The sequence below is a fragment of the Megalobrama amblycephala genome, linkage group LG13 (genome assembly GCF_018812025.1).
Source record: "Megalobrama amblycephala isolate DHTTF-2021 linkage group LG13, ASM1881202v1, whole genome shotgun sequence".
Taxonomy (NCBI): Eukaryota; Metazoa; Chordata; class Actinopteri; order Cypriniformes; family Xenocyprididae; genus Megalobrama; species Megalobrama amblycephala.
The window spans coordinates 38,587,070-38,603,972 of record NC_063056.1 but is presented as its reverse complement, the minus strand read 5'-3'; the positions used below and the strand labels follow the sequence as shown (position 1 = coordinate 38,603,972).

Here is a 16,903-nt window from a genome sequence, read left to right as displayed (position 1 = left end):
GTTTTTCACATCAGAAGTCTCTTTTAGACTCTCTCTAAGTGCATTCATTTGATTCCAGCTCATCAGTCTGGCGGCGGCGCTGCACTAAAGCAATCCAAAGCAAAACAGCAAAGTGTCAAAGCGAAGAATGGCAACTTCTAATTGCACTCAGGCATTTTAAATCACCTGATATCGACCCTGAGGATAACTGGCATTTTTATTTGTCTCTTTGCTCGGTTCGTCTGCCATCTGGATTCATAGCATGATGCTAGGCCAGCGTTTCTGCTGACCTCCTCTAAAGCGCTGACATGACAACCAGTTAAATGTCATGAGCGTTGTGCGCCTCTTCAAATGAATTCTGACTTCAGTGAAAGTTCACGCCATTCAAATCATCCTTAGGTGCTTTGAAACCTTTCATTAAAAAGTTTTAATAGTGCTTTTGACAAAACGGTTTAAAATGATGTTCACTCCAGGGTTATTATAGCTAACTAAAACCATAAAATAAATTTTCGTTACTCCAAATAATAACTGAAATAAATAAGATGAAAAACTTAAATGGGGCTTTACATGTAGGAATTAATCTTATTAATAATTTTTTTATTTTCCAATGTGTGAAGAGCTTGTAATGAAACTTAAAAAACGAGACCTTCCCTGAGGTTATCTATGAAGTGTAGAGTGATTTTTATGTGAAAATCAAAAGGATGTGATGTTTATGCACGCTCCCGAGAGCCTCTCTTCCATTCTGTGCAAGCGGCAACCTCCCCCAGTTTCTCTTAAAGCCTATACGTAAACTGCAATTCATCAACTGGTCGCTAGGGACAGGCTCCAAAAGAGAGCAGAATCTCTTTGAGTCCCATGTTAAAATGCCCAACTTTACAGCAGGAAAAAAAAAACATGTTTACAGCTGGTACAAATTGTGGTTTTGGTCTATAGAGCTAATTTTGCACTTAATGACAACTGTGAGGGGGGTGAATTTTTTTATATTGGATATTATAACTAAAATTGGTGCATTTTGAAAAATTATACTTTGGATGCATGCTCATTTGTTTGTGAGATATATAAAATCATATACAGTTTTACAACATAAACGCTGCTTAGATTGCATAATTTCTTGAAGAACGATGATGGAGAGCAGATCATTCAGAAGAAATGTGATGCAAACAATGGATAATATATCAATATTTCATGGATTTAACACTTTTGTAGACAAAAAGTACTATTTTTTGTTTTTCAACGGACACTCATGGACATTTTACCCAAGTGCGATGGATTCATCTCACGATCGCTATTTCATTATAAAGGTATGAAGTCCAGTTTTGATTTTGCGTGTTGTCATTTGCACATCCGACACAAATTACAATTACTCGTGCTGGAGCATCTATATCTATATTTAGTCCCTGGAATGCAAATTTTACCCCCGGAATCCGATTTTTTGGGTGGGTTTTGTTGTGAAAACCTGGCAACCCTGGGCAGCAGCCTAATTTTTGCTTCAAAAATGGTTTTCAGAAATATACGGGTGACGTATGTCCATATTCTTTTACATTAAACAAATGCTTACAAATGTTCAGGATAATGCCAAAAGAGCCTTCTGTACTGTAATGTCAATTGTGTCATGCAACTTCTTTTTAACCCTAAGCGAAAATCAAAAATGAACTTCGCCGTGAGTATATCGTGGCTAGGGATGAAACGATTACCGGTTTGACAATAAATCATCTATATCGTAAAACAGACACCGTAGATTGACAGTAAACCCTTAGAACTTTCTAATGATATAACTTGTTATCTTTATTAATATTTTAGATCTTAGTATCTAAGATCTTTAGTAGGGGTGTGACGAGACGGGTATCTCACGAGACGAGACGAGACTCGAGATTGAGTTCACGAGACGAGACGAGACAAGATTTTTACACACTATTTTTAAGAAATCCTCGATGGTGAAATACATGACTAGAAAAAATATTCTGCACGTGTATTTGAAATGTTTTAACTAATCATCTTGTAATGAATGTCATTTCAGTTCTACTTTCTGAGTATGAATTATCATATGCAGTAAAAGACAACAATACTCAAGCACTGTAAAAGGTTTTGTCACTAACTTTTTTGTCACTAACACTCAACTGACTGACTTCTCTTCTGTATGATTTCAGTCTCCTCAGATCTTACTGTACATGATTTATGAGCTTCTACAACTTTAGACCTCCTAACTGAACTCCTTTCCACAAACTGATCATAGAAATAAAAACAGTATAAGTAAAAATGGTAACACTATACAATTAGGTCTAATTTATTAACATTAATGTATTAACCAACTTCAACTAACAATGAGCAATATATGTGCTATAGTATTTATTAATCTTTGTTTATGTTAGTTAATAAAAATAGTCATTTATTGTTAGTTCATGATAGTTCACAGTGCATTAACTAATGTTAACAAATGAAACCTTACTGTTTGTGCTTATTAGGATTAAGAGAAAACTGTTATTCATCTTTTATGGTAGCCTAACACTTTACAATAAGTGCAACCATAATCACACTCTCTCAATATTCAAATAAGACCAAATTTTTCTCTGATACAGAGCTAAGAGATGGTTACAACTACACTGCCCAGCCTAAAATAGCTTTCATATTGAGAGATATTTGCATTTATCAGGGAGCCGCTTTCAAAATGCGGGGTATTGAAATCGCGTTTGAATGCGCGCTCGCGTTTACTTTCACTTTCACAATCGCGCGTAACTCTGTAAATATGGAGCGGCGGCGACCGTTATCCAACTGAATTTAATTTTTTTTATTTAAATACAAAGCAAAATGACAGTGGAGGCGTAATGTAAACGAAGCGGTGGCATATTCTTTCCTAATCACTCTAACACTCTGTCATGGCAACATCACGAGACTACTTTTCGCCTCGACGAGAAATCTCGTCACATATTAGTCTCGCGAGATCTCGTGCTACGAGATCTCGTCACACCCCTAATCTTTAGTATCTAAGATAGATAGATAGCTCCTTTGCCTGCTAACATGATCACGTTGCGCTAGGCGGGCGTGGTTTCAGCAACCAGGCACCTCAGTTCCAACCACGTCCCGCCTCTTTGCCCATTTTCAGTTATCCGGGAGTGACGTGCGGTGACGCACTGCTAAGATGGAATGTGAATTTAACCCCTGGAACGCGATTGTTACCGTGGGACCCCCCTGAAATGTGATTGGGCTAGTTTTGAGGAGCAATTGGGCGGGTTTTGTTGTGAAAACCTGGCAACCCTGGGCAGCGGCCTCATTTTCGCTTCTAAAATGCTCTTCCGAAATCTACGGGTGACGTCACGGACACTACGTCCATATTTTTTTACAGTCTGTGATTCTATGACGTGAAACGAATGCTTACAATGTTCAGGATAATGCTGAAAGAGCCATTCTGTACTGTAATGTCAAATGTGTCGTGTCAAGGTATTTCCAACTTCTTTTTAACCCTAAGCGAAATTCGAAAATGAACTTCACCATGAGTATATCGTGGCTAGGGATGAACCGATTACCGGTTTGACGATAAATCATGATAAAATCCCCCGCGGTTAGTATTACCGCTTCATATTTTAATGATCATTAAAACTGTTTTCAGTTACCGCGATTTGAACAACTCACAATAAATAAATACTGGCCAACATTAAAGGCCCGCTGAAGTGTGTTGGAACGAGCAGCATTATTCAATGTGTTGACGTAATTTCAACTGAAACAGGAAGATAGGGTGATGTATCGAACAGCCCCGCCCCTTTTTTAAAATAGCCAATAGCGTTTCATTTATATCACAGCTTGGCCAGAGCCGTTAAACTCAGTAAAACCTCTGTTTCCTTTTAATATCTAACTGTTTCTCCTCCTAATCTCCTCTATATCACTTTAAAATATCATTCTGTGCAGAATTTAAATTGGTCCGATACCTTTCGTGGTCTGAGCCGACTCGCAGATATGATCCGCTCTGTGCTCTCGGCGGTTCATGTTATACTAACATGAAAACGGACTTGATTCATGTCAATGGAAAGCATATTTACACTGTCTGAATCATTCCCTATTCTCTATATAGTGCACTATGTGCAATTCACCATGTAGAAACTAGTAAATGTGTGAACTTCAGACGCAAGTGATTTCAGACGCAGCTTCAGTGTCTGTTGATAGTGTAGGAGGGGGCGGGACTTCAGATTATAGAGAGCATTTGATTGGACAGAAGATTTGATGAGAAACTGAAGTGCGATGTGATGTCTTGAAAATTTGTGATCCATTTTAGCGGAAGTGAGTAAGTTTTGTAAGTTTTGAATGCTTATATCTCCTAAATGCGAGTTTTGTCATTGTTTTGGAACACACCAGATTATTCATAACATTATGGCTAACATATTCATACTAAAAGCTAAAAAACTTAAATTTTGATTTCAGGGGGACTTTAAATGTACAATATGTAATCATTTTGGCAGCTAGAGGTCGCTAGAAGCCTATTCAAAACAAAGGCGTAGCTTGATGATGGCAAGTTTTAGAGAGGAATCTTGGGACATGTGGTCTCCACCTCAAGGGACGGTGCAAAAGAATAGGGATAGAACTCGGACAGAAATCATGTTCATGGATGTGATTATTAACGTTACTGTAGTATGAAGCAGAGCATGACGAGTGTTGTGGAGCTGAACAAGGAGCTGGAGCGATTGCGCAACACACGCCTCACGAGCAGCGGGACTTTTATTATGACACAGTCGCCGGCGCTGCTTCCGCTATTCCGGTCATGAGTATGAAGTAACGCAGCTCTGTTTATCATATTAGATACATTTGAGTGTGTTTAAAATGATGTTATAACGTTACTCTGTGCATTCACTCGGCGGCTGCTGTGAGACACTGTTACACACTGCAGTAAGATAGATCGATTTCAGAATATCATATTAAATACTTAATGGCTTGTGTTGATAAATGACATGCAATTCATTTTAAAACGTATTGTATCATGGAGAAAATTCTGTATTACTGTTACTAAAAATAAAGCTGCATCTGATTATGCTATGTTAGCTACTTCACAAAATAGTGTTTTTCTCTGAGGCATAGTAAAGCATGGTACTCGCAAAAAATCAAGAAAATTAGATTTAAACAATAAGACTAAACGTGTTGAGCTATATAACAACAGTTCGTTTTCTGTCTATAAATATCAAAACAGTTGTTCCCTTGTCTATTAAAACATGTAATATTTTAAAGCGTCTTTAGAGTTTCCATGGTTTCTACAAAATAAAACCGGAAATCGAGGGTAACGCGGGTATGACGCCATTGACAGGCGACTCCTCACACGTCCCGGAGTCTTGGTTAAAATTGCAATTTTCTCACGATTTACAAATAGTTGCAAACATTTGGGATATTCTAAGTACTCAAGTGAACAAAATATATAACACTGGCCTAGTGGTTTTTGGATATTTTACTGCAAAAATATTACATATTGCACCTTTAAGCAAAGTTTTAAGCAATAGTCTCGCACAGGCGCACACAGAGTAGTTTCATTTTTTGTGAGAACATGGCGGAAAGTTGTGAGGTAAAGCTAAGAGAAATTATACGAATGGATATGAATTATATATATGTACCTCTGAAGGCTCTGAATGTCTTCAGAAAAGTTTCGATGGCATTTTGTTTTCATCTTCGCTCCATGTAATGCCTATAAAGTAGTGTTTATAATCGAAGTGCTTCTTTGTTTACGGAGGTTACCGGGAAACGGTTCTATGTCTGCGGTTCTATAAGCGCCACCCAGTGTCAGAGAGTGGAATTACAGAGAGTTACATTTACATTCAGCCTGTGTGCAGTTTTTGTCTGGCCAAAAAGAAAAGCACATAATTCGCACGAACCACTATCAATATTAACCGGTTCATGAAAAACAAGCTTATGTGGATTCTAAAACTTTAATAAACTATTTGGATAAAGCATCTAGAATTATTTATGGAACAGATAAAATACCTATTATCATTTGCCCTTTTCTTCTTTAACTAAAATTAAAATGAAAACAGAAAATAGAAAAAAAAAAAAAATCGAATTAAAAATATTTTTAAAAGACTATAATAGTATCTCAATGATGTTAAAATAACACTAGTTCACTCCACTCATATCAGTGGCCTTGAAAAGCTGTTTTGTTCTACATAAGCGTCTTGCAACTAAGATAATTTCTGACCTCTGACCTCAGGGAGGCCCTGAGAGAGACCATGTCCAGCGATGAGCTGCATGAGAGGGACCAGTGGACGCGGTTCGGCAACGAGGCTGAGAAACTGGAGATCGGGGTGATCAGAAACCAGCATGTCGTCCGTGAACGGGTGGATCGATTCGCGCTGCGCCGGGAGGTGAGTGATCGACACACCAAAGACTCATACACTGAGAGAAAAGCGTTAAAAATACAACAATCAGAGCGCTCCGCACCTCTCAAGACACCTGAATTCTTTCAAAATCTAGTTTTAAAGGAATAATTTATCCCAGAATGAAATGTCTGGCTTCGTTTACTCACCCTCATGCTGCTTCAAACCCCTGCAAGTATATTTTTCCAGAATAACCTGATCACAGTATATTGAAAGAATATGGGTATGGAACAAAAAACAATATAAAAGCATTATAAATTCGTCCATACGACCTGTGTGTTATATTTTAAAGCTTTTTTATGATAGCTTTGTGTGAGAAATGTAACAGGATTATTATATTTTATGGTTTAAATTTTTTTTTTAACATTACTCAAAATAACTGAAATAAAATACAATATGAAAAAATATTTCAGCTAGTTGCTAAGGCAAAATTTCTTATTTTAATTGAGTTTAACTTTTAATTGAGTAAAATAACTAAAATTCAAATGAAAGGTAACAAAAATTATATAGACATGTTTAAAAAATAAAGCTACTAAAAATGACAAAATTATTAAAACTAATTAAATATTAATATTAAAATATTAATTAATATAAATTAAGTTAAAAACTTAAAAAAAATTAATATTAAAAATTATTTTTTAAAAAATGATAAAATCTAAAAATTAAAATAAAATAAAAAAATAAAATAAAAAAACTGATTCAAAATATTGATAAAAACTAAAATAACACTGAAATGTAAGTCATTTTTATGCTTTGGAAAGACATCTGAGAGTTGTTTGTTATTCTTCATTCTTCATTTTTACACGCAGGCCGAGAGAAAAGCTTCAGTGCACATGAAGTTTCTCGAGGATTTGAGCATGAAGGCTCCTGAGTTCCCCGTCCCGCTGCGACCGCATACAGTGTGGGCCGGCATGGATGTCAAGCTCTCCTGTACGGTTCAGGGCTGCCCGATTCCCAGCATCACATGGTGAGAGTCTCAACATGTATCTCGAAAACAAAAGAGCCTAAATCTCCAAAGAGAGACATCCATCATAACAGAGTGTGAATCTTGTCGACAGGTATAAGGATGATGTTCCTCTCCGAGGGCCTCTGCCGTGGAACTACAAGCTGATGCAGAAGTTCGGCCTCAACGTTCTAGAGATCAGGAGGTGAGCTTCAAAACCTGTATTTCCTTTATTAAACACACTTAAATCTATGTTATTTCAGTATCGTTAAAGGTTTAGTTCACTTTAGAATTAAAATTTCCTGATAATTTACTCACCCCCATGTCATCCAAGATGTTTATGTCTTTCTTCAGTTAAAAAGAAAGTTTGTTTTGTTTTTTCCGTTAATTTAGTGCATCATCCGGGTATTTAAAGTGTACTTTTTCTTTTTGGAATTTTCATTGTAAACGCACTACTTACACTATTTATACTTAAAAACGTCATAGAATAGTGCATAAGTGCGCAAATTGGGACGCACCTATATACTTTTTAACCACAAATGCTGGTCTTGCACTAGTCTGTGATGTGCCACGCATTGCATAATCATGTTGGAAAGGTCACGTGTGACGTAGGTGAAAGTACCATCTCATTTTCTCCTCCAACTTCAAAATCATCCGACATCGTTGTTTTACCTTTTTTAGTAAAGGCCGTTTGACTTAGTTTTGCTTTGTAAACACTCGCTCATTACTTCCACCTACATCATGCATGACCTTTCCAACGTGATTACGTAATGCGTGGCGCATCGTAAAGCAGTGCAAGACGAGCATTTGTGGTTAAAAAGTATATACATTTTTATTTTCATTTAGAAAATGACTTAGCGTTTCTCTCGATAAGACTCTTATTCCTCGTCTGGGATCATGTAGAGCTCTTTGAAGCTGCACTGAAACTGACATTTGGACCTTCAACCCGTTGGTAACTGTTGAAGTCACTATATGGAGAAAAATCCTGGAATGTTTTCCTCAAAAACATAAATTTATTTTCGACTGAAGAAAGAAAGACATAAACTTCATGGATGACGGGAGTGAGTAAATTATCAGGAAATTTTAATTCTGAAGTGAACTAATCCTTTAATATACTATTCTAGTTTTTATTAATGATTTGTACTAATTTTTATTTTTATATTTTCCATTTTTATTTTAGTTGAAAGTTTTAGTAATTTTGTTATTTGTTTTTGTCATTTTTATTAGTTTTTTAGTGCTGTCAAATCGATTAATCACGATTAATCGCATCTAACATAAAAGCAATTTAACAGCACTAATTTTAATATAGTTTTTTAATATTTTACTTCAGATTAAACTAAACGAAAACTAAAAAGCTGAAATAAAATAAGTAAGCTTTTTAAAGTCCATATATTACTTTTTTTTGATTTGATTTGTTATGTTGAGATCACAACAAAAAAAAGATAAAACAAGAGAAAATAAAAGTTATATTATCTGAAAAATTATATTAATTTTTATATTAATATAACATATAAATATATTACTAAAATAAATTTATAACAAAAATAAAAATATGAGAAAACGAGAGAAAATAATTCTATTACCTGGAAGATACACATCTTTATAATATTATAAGATATAAATACAAATACATACATACAAGCTTTCTCATAGATTACTTTATTTCAAATTATAACAATGTTTTTTAATGGTTTAAGTTTTAGTTAACCAAAATAACCCTGAATAATACATTTTATTTCTTCCTTGAAACACAGAGTAAATGTCCATGTGTGAATGTTCCATTCAATTATAATTAACTGAAAAACACTCACAGTAAAAGTTGTCTGCTGTCTCATTTAGTTTTCTTTCTTTGCAGATGTTCTGCTGAAGATGCTGGAGAATACAAGGTTATAGCGAAAAGTTCCTTGGGAGAGGCGACGTCCTGCGCCCGACTGATAGTGAACTGTGAGTTGATGTTCATCAGGTTATTTAGGTGTTGCTTGACTTGTTCAAGGTCTAAAAAGCTACAATTTAATGGATTAGTGCTAAAAACCAATGCAAGCCAATTCCAAACTAATCAAATCTATTAGGCTACCATTGCTAGCAGACAATACATACTTATTAGTGCAGTCATTAGTGTTATATAAGGTGCAGAGTGATGTATGGTCATTCAGAGCTGCTGAAATCTTATTGGCTGCATTTGTGAAAAATTTGTGTAGCAACGGCAAATCTTTTTTTATCCTTTATTCTTCCATTTACAGCACATGAAGGGGCTGAGGCAAAACTGAAGCGCTCATGGACTCCCAGTAAGTGCCTTTGTTCTTCATAAGAGGGGTATTTTATTAAATATTTTATCTAGTAAGGCTGTCAGGTTGGGCACTTTGAAGAAAGTCACAGAGGTGTAAAACCACCAACATGTGAACAGAACATGAATTTATGTGTTTCAATGTGATAGACAAATGAGAGAACCGTTTGAAAGAGAAATCAGGAATAGTTCATGCTAAAGAGCTGCATGAAGATTCTTCAAAAACTTTTTTCCTCTGATGCAGTTGATTGACAGATAGAAATCTAATTTTTTGTATGAACTATAGATTTGTTAAGAATAGATTTTAAAATTTCATCTTTAAGTTTTGTGTACACTCTAAAAAATGCTGGGTTAAAAGCAACCCAAGTTGGGTTGAAAATGGGCAAACCCAGTGATTGGGTTGTTTTAACCCAGCGGTTGGGTTAAATGTTTGTCCAACATGCAGTTTTATTTAACTCAGCTATTGTTTAAAAATGTCTGGCCAAAATAAGTTGGAAATAAAAAATCAGACACATGATTACTAGAGGCAACAATAATAATCAAAAGGTGAACATTTATTAATAAGCAATTTAATAAATGATTATGGTTTAATTATTATTCATTAATCATGTTAATAATGTTCATTTATTAAACATATTAATAAATGTTTTAAATCAATTTCCAACATTTATTTTAAGCAATCCATATAGTATTTTTTAAACAATAGTTGTGTTAAATAAAACTACCCAGCAGGTTGGGCAAACATTTAACCCAACCGCTGGGTTAAAACAACCCATTCACTGGATTTGTCCATTTTTAACCCAACTTGGGTTGTTTTTGACCCAGCATTTTTTAAAGTGTATTTATGTACACTACTGTTAGAAATTACACTTTTATCAAAAGTGACAGTAAATACATTTATAATGTTGCAAACAATTTATATTTCAAATAAATGCTGTTCTTTTGAACTTTCTATTTATCAAAGAATCCTGAAAAAAATATCACACACTCTAAAAAATGCTGGGTTAAAAACAACCCAAGTTGGGTTGAAAATAGACAAACCCAGTGGTTGGGTTAAATGTTTGACCCAACCTACTGGGTAGTTTTAATTAACTCAACTGTTGTTTAAAAATTACTGCATTGTTTGTTTAAAATAAGCTCAAAATATGTTGGAAATTATAAATGAACATTTATTTCAATTAATAATAATTAAGTATTAAGTTCAATTAATAATAATTAAACAATAAACATTTATTAAATTGTTTATTAATAAATGTTTTGATTATTATTGTTACCTCTAGTAATTATATGTCTGATTTTTAATTTCCAACCTATTTTGGGTTCATTTTAATCTAGCCATATAATAATTTTTAAACAATAGTTGGGTTAAATAAAACTGGCTAACAGGATGGGCAAACATTTAACCCAACCACTGGGCTTGTCCATTTTCAACCCAACATGGGTGCAGTTTACACAAAAATATAAGGCAGCAGCACAACTTTCAACATTGATAATAATCAGAAATGTTTCTTGAGCATCAAATCATCATATTAGAATGATTTCTGAAGGATCATGTGACACTGAAGACTGGAGTAATGATGCTGAAAATTCAGCTTTGATCACAGGAATAAATTACATTTTAAATTATATTCAAACAGAAAACAGTTATTTTAAATTGTAATAATATTTCACAATATTACTGTTTTTACTGTATTTTTGATTAAATAAATGCAGCCTTGGTGAGACAGAATCATTAAAAAGTCATAGCAACCCCAAACGTTTGAACAGTGCATCAGATGCATGCTTGAGAATTTTATATATTGACAATGAACCTAGCAACCACCCACAATCCCCCAGCATTGTGTCAGCAAGTTTTGCATGCAGACACACTTTATCATGGACTATTGCAGGGCGGCACACATTTAGAGCAAAACCGTCTCGATTACTCCACCCGATGAAGCTACAGCATTTTCAAACAAATCTGAATTCCCATTACAGCCCTTCTGCTGATATGAGAGAACATCACAATTCATTTGCAAGCGTCTGGAATTGTGTTGTCGAATTACAGTGGCGCACATCACTTCCAATTCCATCTCGCCTCAATTCCCTGTTCCGTCACCGAAAACGATAGCTAAACAAATAGCGTCTCCTCTAACGTTGTCCCATCGACCCTCTGTGGCATTTGTCTCATTACACTAATATTTGTCCTCGTCCTTGGGATGGTTTTCGGTGTTATTTGCCAGGAATGGAAACTCCAAGGAAAATGAAACACTTTTTCCATTACACTTCAGTGGTTTCTCCTGCTCGTACAACATGTGCCTTAATTGAGTCCCTTCTTGCATTCATTTTCACTGCCTGCCAGAGGCAAGAAGAACATGAACAAAAGCTACTTACTGTCTGTCACTTCACAAATGTAATTAAAAGTGAGTGAATTGAAACATTAACTTGATTCCTGAAGAAACTACTCCAGCAAGATTTTTTTCCTTCTAAGCTACAAGTAGAAGTGAGCAGTGTGGACAAAAACTAATTTCACTGTGCAAGTCATTTTATATCAGAGAAATCGAATGGTGATTTTTACTGGAAATTCAAGGTATAAAGGGTAAAAACTAATTTTTTCCACACCAGCCAAGGGCCGATGACTTAAAATTTATCAGCCATAAATATTTTAATTAATCCTTAATTAAAGTTACAAAAGTTATTCATTCAAGAGCAGTGAATGTTTTTTCTGTCCTATGTTGTTTGATTAACATTAAAAACACAGACAGCAGCAGGAATATTAGGCTGCTGTCACTTTAAGACCTGATGCATGAATCCAATATACTGAAACTGGTACACATATTTCTCTACTGTTTTCTGAGCAAAAATTTTAAGGGACCCCTGTCAGTGCATTCATAAAAACCCCAAAATGACACCCAACCCCTTAATCTGTTTGTAATTAAACAACAGTGAAGCAGTAATACAATAAAAATGAAGAAAATTACAAACAATAGGACAAATACAATAGAAAAAGATACAAATAAACAATTTAGCCTTCTAAAAATAATAGCCTACTATACAGAAACTGAATAAAGTAATCAAATATAAAAATAAATCTTAGTCTTCACAGTATGAATTAAATATACATTGATTCTTATTAAGTTTACTACAGCTATTCAGTGAATAGTGGTGAATGATTCTATCATTTGTTGTTTGATTAACATTAAATGAGGTTTATTAGGCTGCTGTCACTTTAAAGGCCCTGCTAACTCACAGCAAAGTTCTTTTTTGTTCTTCGTTTAGGGGTAAAATGAAGTTCGAAATACGTGAGCAGCGATATACTGTAATCTGATGCTGCCCACACTGCTGAGAGCGATGGTTAGATGAATATGTAAATATGTGATGCGCACAACAAAAAATGAGAAAACGGCAAGTATTTTTTTATAGAAAGCATAAGAAAAGTATCTGATCATTACCAACATGGGTATGTTAGCACAAGCTCTGCAAACAGCACTCCAGTAAAGTCACGTCACATTTTATACTATAGATTGCTTAAAAGCAAGCAGCTTTACAGTATCAAACATGAAAAACAGTGTCAGTGCCTCATTTCAGCGCAACTTCATTTTCTACTATAAAGCGGTTGTTCAGTGTGTTCATGTTTTCACCCGTGGAGATCTTACCTCGACGGATTCAACAGATGAATGTGAGTCAAGAGAAGAGCATGGTTGCCAGGTTTTTACAACAAAACTGGCCCAATTGACCCTTCGCCAGGAGTTTGATTGACAAGCGATCTAACCAATCATAACGCAGAATCCGCCATTTTGTCCGACAAAGCAGTCAGGAGTTAGAAGATTTGAAAAATGGTGTTTACTGACATCTTTCTGCATTTGAAACAACATTCCTTCTGATGTTCATTCATGTTTATTTGATGCTATAAATGAACTAGTAGGAAGAGATGATCGGTTCACGAGCCGCTTGAGCTGAGGCGCTACAGCGATCTGTCACGACACATTAAAGAGCCACAAAAAGTTTTTATTGTTCGAATTTCTTTAAAAAATTACACAATTTGAAAGCTGGGACTTTGTTTAAAGGTGCCCTAGAATCAGAATTTGAATTTACCTCAGCATAGTTGAATAACAAGAGTTCAGTACATGGAAAAGACATACATTGAGTTTCAAACCCCATTGTTTCCTCCTTCTTATGTAAATCTCATTTGTTTAAAAGACTTCCGGAAAACACTCGGATCTCAACATAACACCGACTGTTACGTAACAGTCGGGATCATTAATATGTATGACCCCAATATTTGCATAATGCCAGCCCATTCGACGCATTAGACAAGGAAAGGCAGTATTAACGGCTGGATCTGTGCACAGACAAGGTAAGCAAGCAAGAACAACGGCGAAAAATGGCAGATAATGGAGCAATAATAACTGACATGATCCATGATATCATGATATTTTTAGTGATATTTGTAAATTGTCTTTCTAAATGTTTCATTAGCATGTTGCTAATATACTGTTAAATGTGGTTAAAGTTACCATCGTTTCTTACGTACAGTCTGTATAATGCATAAACACAACTTCATTCTTTATAAATCTCTCCAACAGTGTGTAATGTTAGCTTTAGCCACAGAGCATATAGCCTCAAACTCACACAGAATCAAACGTAACCATCTAAATAAATACTTTACTCACATAATTCGAAGCATGCATACAGCATGCATGACGAACATCTTGTAAAGATCCATTTGAGGGTTATATTAGCTGTGTGAACTTTGTTTATGCGATGTATATATAGTCGAGAGCTCGTGGGGCAGAGGGAGCGCATCTCTTAAAGGGGCCGTGCTGAAAAAATCAGTGCATAGTTAATGATGCCCCAAAATAAGCAGTTAAAAAAATGAATTAAAAAAAATCTATGGGGTATTTTGAGCTGAAACTTCACAGACACATTCAGGGGACACCTAGGACTTATATTACATCTTGTAAAAAAAACTATCTAGGGCACCTTTAATATCATAAGTAACCTGCTCTGTCTTGTCTGTCGACGTGTTGTCAGTGTCCTCTTTGCTCCGCGATGTATTTTTCACTCTGTGTGGCGTGACAGCGCCAAGGCTTGTCAGACAAAGCAACAGTAACTAAGGTCTTTGCGAAGGGTCAATTGCTATTCAAAACTAGCCCAAACTAACCCAATCGTGTTTCGGGGGGTCCCATAGTAAAAATCTGTTTTTGGCGGGGTTCCCCTGGTAAAATTCGCATTCCAGGGGCTGAATATCATGTTATTTGGGGTTGCTTCAACACGTGGCAACAGTGTTAAAGTAGTCCAATATGGACTTGACGTCACATCAGTTTGTTCTTCGAGTTCGTTTGAAGTATATTGGGGCCTTAACACAGAATACACAGATCTAATATGCTGACAATTATTCGATTACCAGACTTGTTCATTCAATAGTAGAATTTGGAAGCCAAAATCAATAACAAAAGTACAATTCTAGTAATCACACATAAAATCATCTTTGAGAGCAAGGGGCCCCCTGGTGTCAACTTGCGTACTTTGCGTATAGGGAGAGGACTTGCTCTGAATTCACTTGAGCCATAACCGGCTACATTTACTAGGGTTCTCGCTTAGATGGCATTTTTGACAAGAAACTTCTTGCGCTTGAATATTTAAATTGGCAAGGCTTAAACACTTGGCAATGGTATTGTTTATGTTTGTTCACGTTCAACATTGCATTAGAATTCATAAAAATATTACCGGCCAACTGCCGACACCGTTTCATATACTCGCCAAAAACCGATTTTTACTTACATTTAGCACTTTTGTCGAGTGTTAATTTTAGGCCCTGTGTATATACTACAGCTACATAACTGTGGTAAATAATGAATAATGAGTACGAAGTATAGAAAACATAATTTTGCTAACTTCCTCTTTTCCTGTTCTTTCTCTTCCTAGTTCCAGTTCCAGAGCCGGATGCTCAGCTGGCCTCCACCTTTCTTCCAACATTTGTGAAAGAGGGTGAAAACTTGGTTCTGCAATGCAGCTTCACCTCAGCTTTACTGCCGTTCCAACAGGATGTGACCTGGTACAGAAATGGTGAGACACTTAATGTGGTATTTTATATCTAATGCAAAGACATTCAGACATTTTAACCAGTTATCCAAATAAAAGTGTACTTTTAGAAGTTGCTTTTATTCAAAGTGACTTCCTGTGTGATCAGGACTGGCCGTGCGCCAGTCGAGTCGCGTGGAGCTGCAGACGGGCCTGCGGTCTTCCAGTCTCACCCTGAAGTGTGTGCACAAGGAACATGAAGGCCTGTACACTGTCCGTCTGCGCACCTGGGATGGATCCGTTGAGCACAGTGCCTTCGTCTATGTCAAAGGTCAGATCCTGCAAATCATTAGAATGTTGATCTAAAAGTAAAAGTCGGTAAAAACAGTATCCATCACATACTCTTCAATATTAAAGCGTATTGCAATTTTTATATCAAGTATTGGACATCTAAAAAAAACACTTTCGCATCACAAAATGTTTTTTTGTTTTTTTTTGGCTGCTCTCAGGCTGAGCGAGAAAGAGTTTGACTTAGAGCTGCACGATTAATCATTAAAAGATTGCAATCTCGATTGAAACACCCACGCAATCTTGTTCCTATATTACAACAATTCCAAGAGCGGTAGCTTCACAAAAAGATTTTTCAACCATGCAGCATTATTATTTTTGTCTTATAATAATTCAAATGATCACAGAAGTACTGGGATAAAACTTTATAGCTCGGATATAAACATTGATGTCTACAGTAGCGATCAAAATAGTAGCGAGTAAATAACCGTTTGAAAGTAACATAACGATTGTATCAATTATATTGTTATGGCAGTAGGTGGTGACAAGTGACCGTTAAAAATGTATATTTGTCATTGAATCATTTATTCAATTGAATCGTTTAAAAAACGTTGATTCATTCAGTAATAGGCTTGTTTGAGATGCATCAGCGCTGGGCAGACCGATCGGCGTACGAGAGCATACGACTCCTTCATGCTTTTGAATCGCTCTCGCGTTACTTTGATGTAATACGCCGATTGGTCTGCGCAGCCCCGATGCATCTCAAACAAGCCTAATGAAAATGCTGATTCATTCAGTAATGAAACAAGTATTTATGAGTAAGTCATTGAATCATTCATTCAAGAGATTTGTTCAAAACCACTGATTTGTTCAGTAATGAAACAAGTGAAGTATTTATGAGTGAGTCATTGAATCATTAATTTAAGATATTTGTTCAAAAATGCTGATTTATTCAGTAATGAAACAGGTGAAGTATTTATGAGTCAGTCATTGAAACATTCATTCAAGAGATTTGTTCAAAACCGCTGATTTGTTCAGTAATGAAACAAATGAAGTATTTATGAG

At 35.7% G+C, this 16,903-nt stretch overlaps 1 protein-coding gene and 1 long non-coding RNA gene across 3 annotated transcripts in view; one reads left to right on the top strand and one right to left on the bottom strand.

The window, feature by feature from the left end:
- The window catches only part of LOC125243851, a 16,290-nt gene extending 10,578 nt beyond the window's left edge, over positions 1–5,712 (bottom strand). The window contains exon 1 of one of the 2 annotated variants that reach the window (XR_007179147.1): positions 5,565–5,712. This is a non-coding gene — a long non-coding RNA (uncharacterized LOC125243851). The remainder of the gene's footprint in view (positions 1–5,564) is intronic. The other variant, XR_007179146.1, reaches the window with a different exon arrangement.
- Positions 1–16,903, top strand: part of myom3 (myomesin 3) — a 71,812-nt gene that overhangs the window by 14,550 nt on the left and 40,359 nt on the right. The window contains exons 4-10 of the mRNA XM_048153694.1: positions 6,155–6,308; positions 7,130–7,287; positions 7,379–7,468; positions 9,119–9,207; positions 9,504–9,548; positions 15,455–15,595; positions 15,720–15,881. Of these exons, the coding sequence (XP_048009651.1) occupies positions 6,155–6,308; positions 7,130–7,287; positions 7,379–7,468; positions 9,119–9,207; positions 9,504–9,548; positions 15,455–15,595; positions 15,720–15,881 (839 nt within the window). The remainder of the gene's footprint in view (positions 1–6,154; positions 6,309–7,129; positions 7,288–7,378; positions 7,469–9,118; positions 9,208–9,503; positions 9,549–15,454; positions 15,596–15,719; positions 15,882–16,903) is intronic.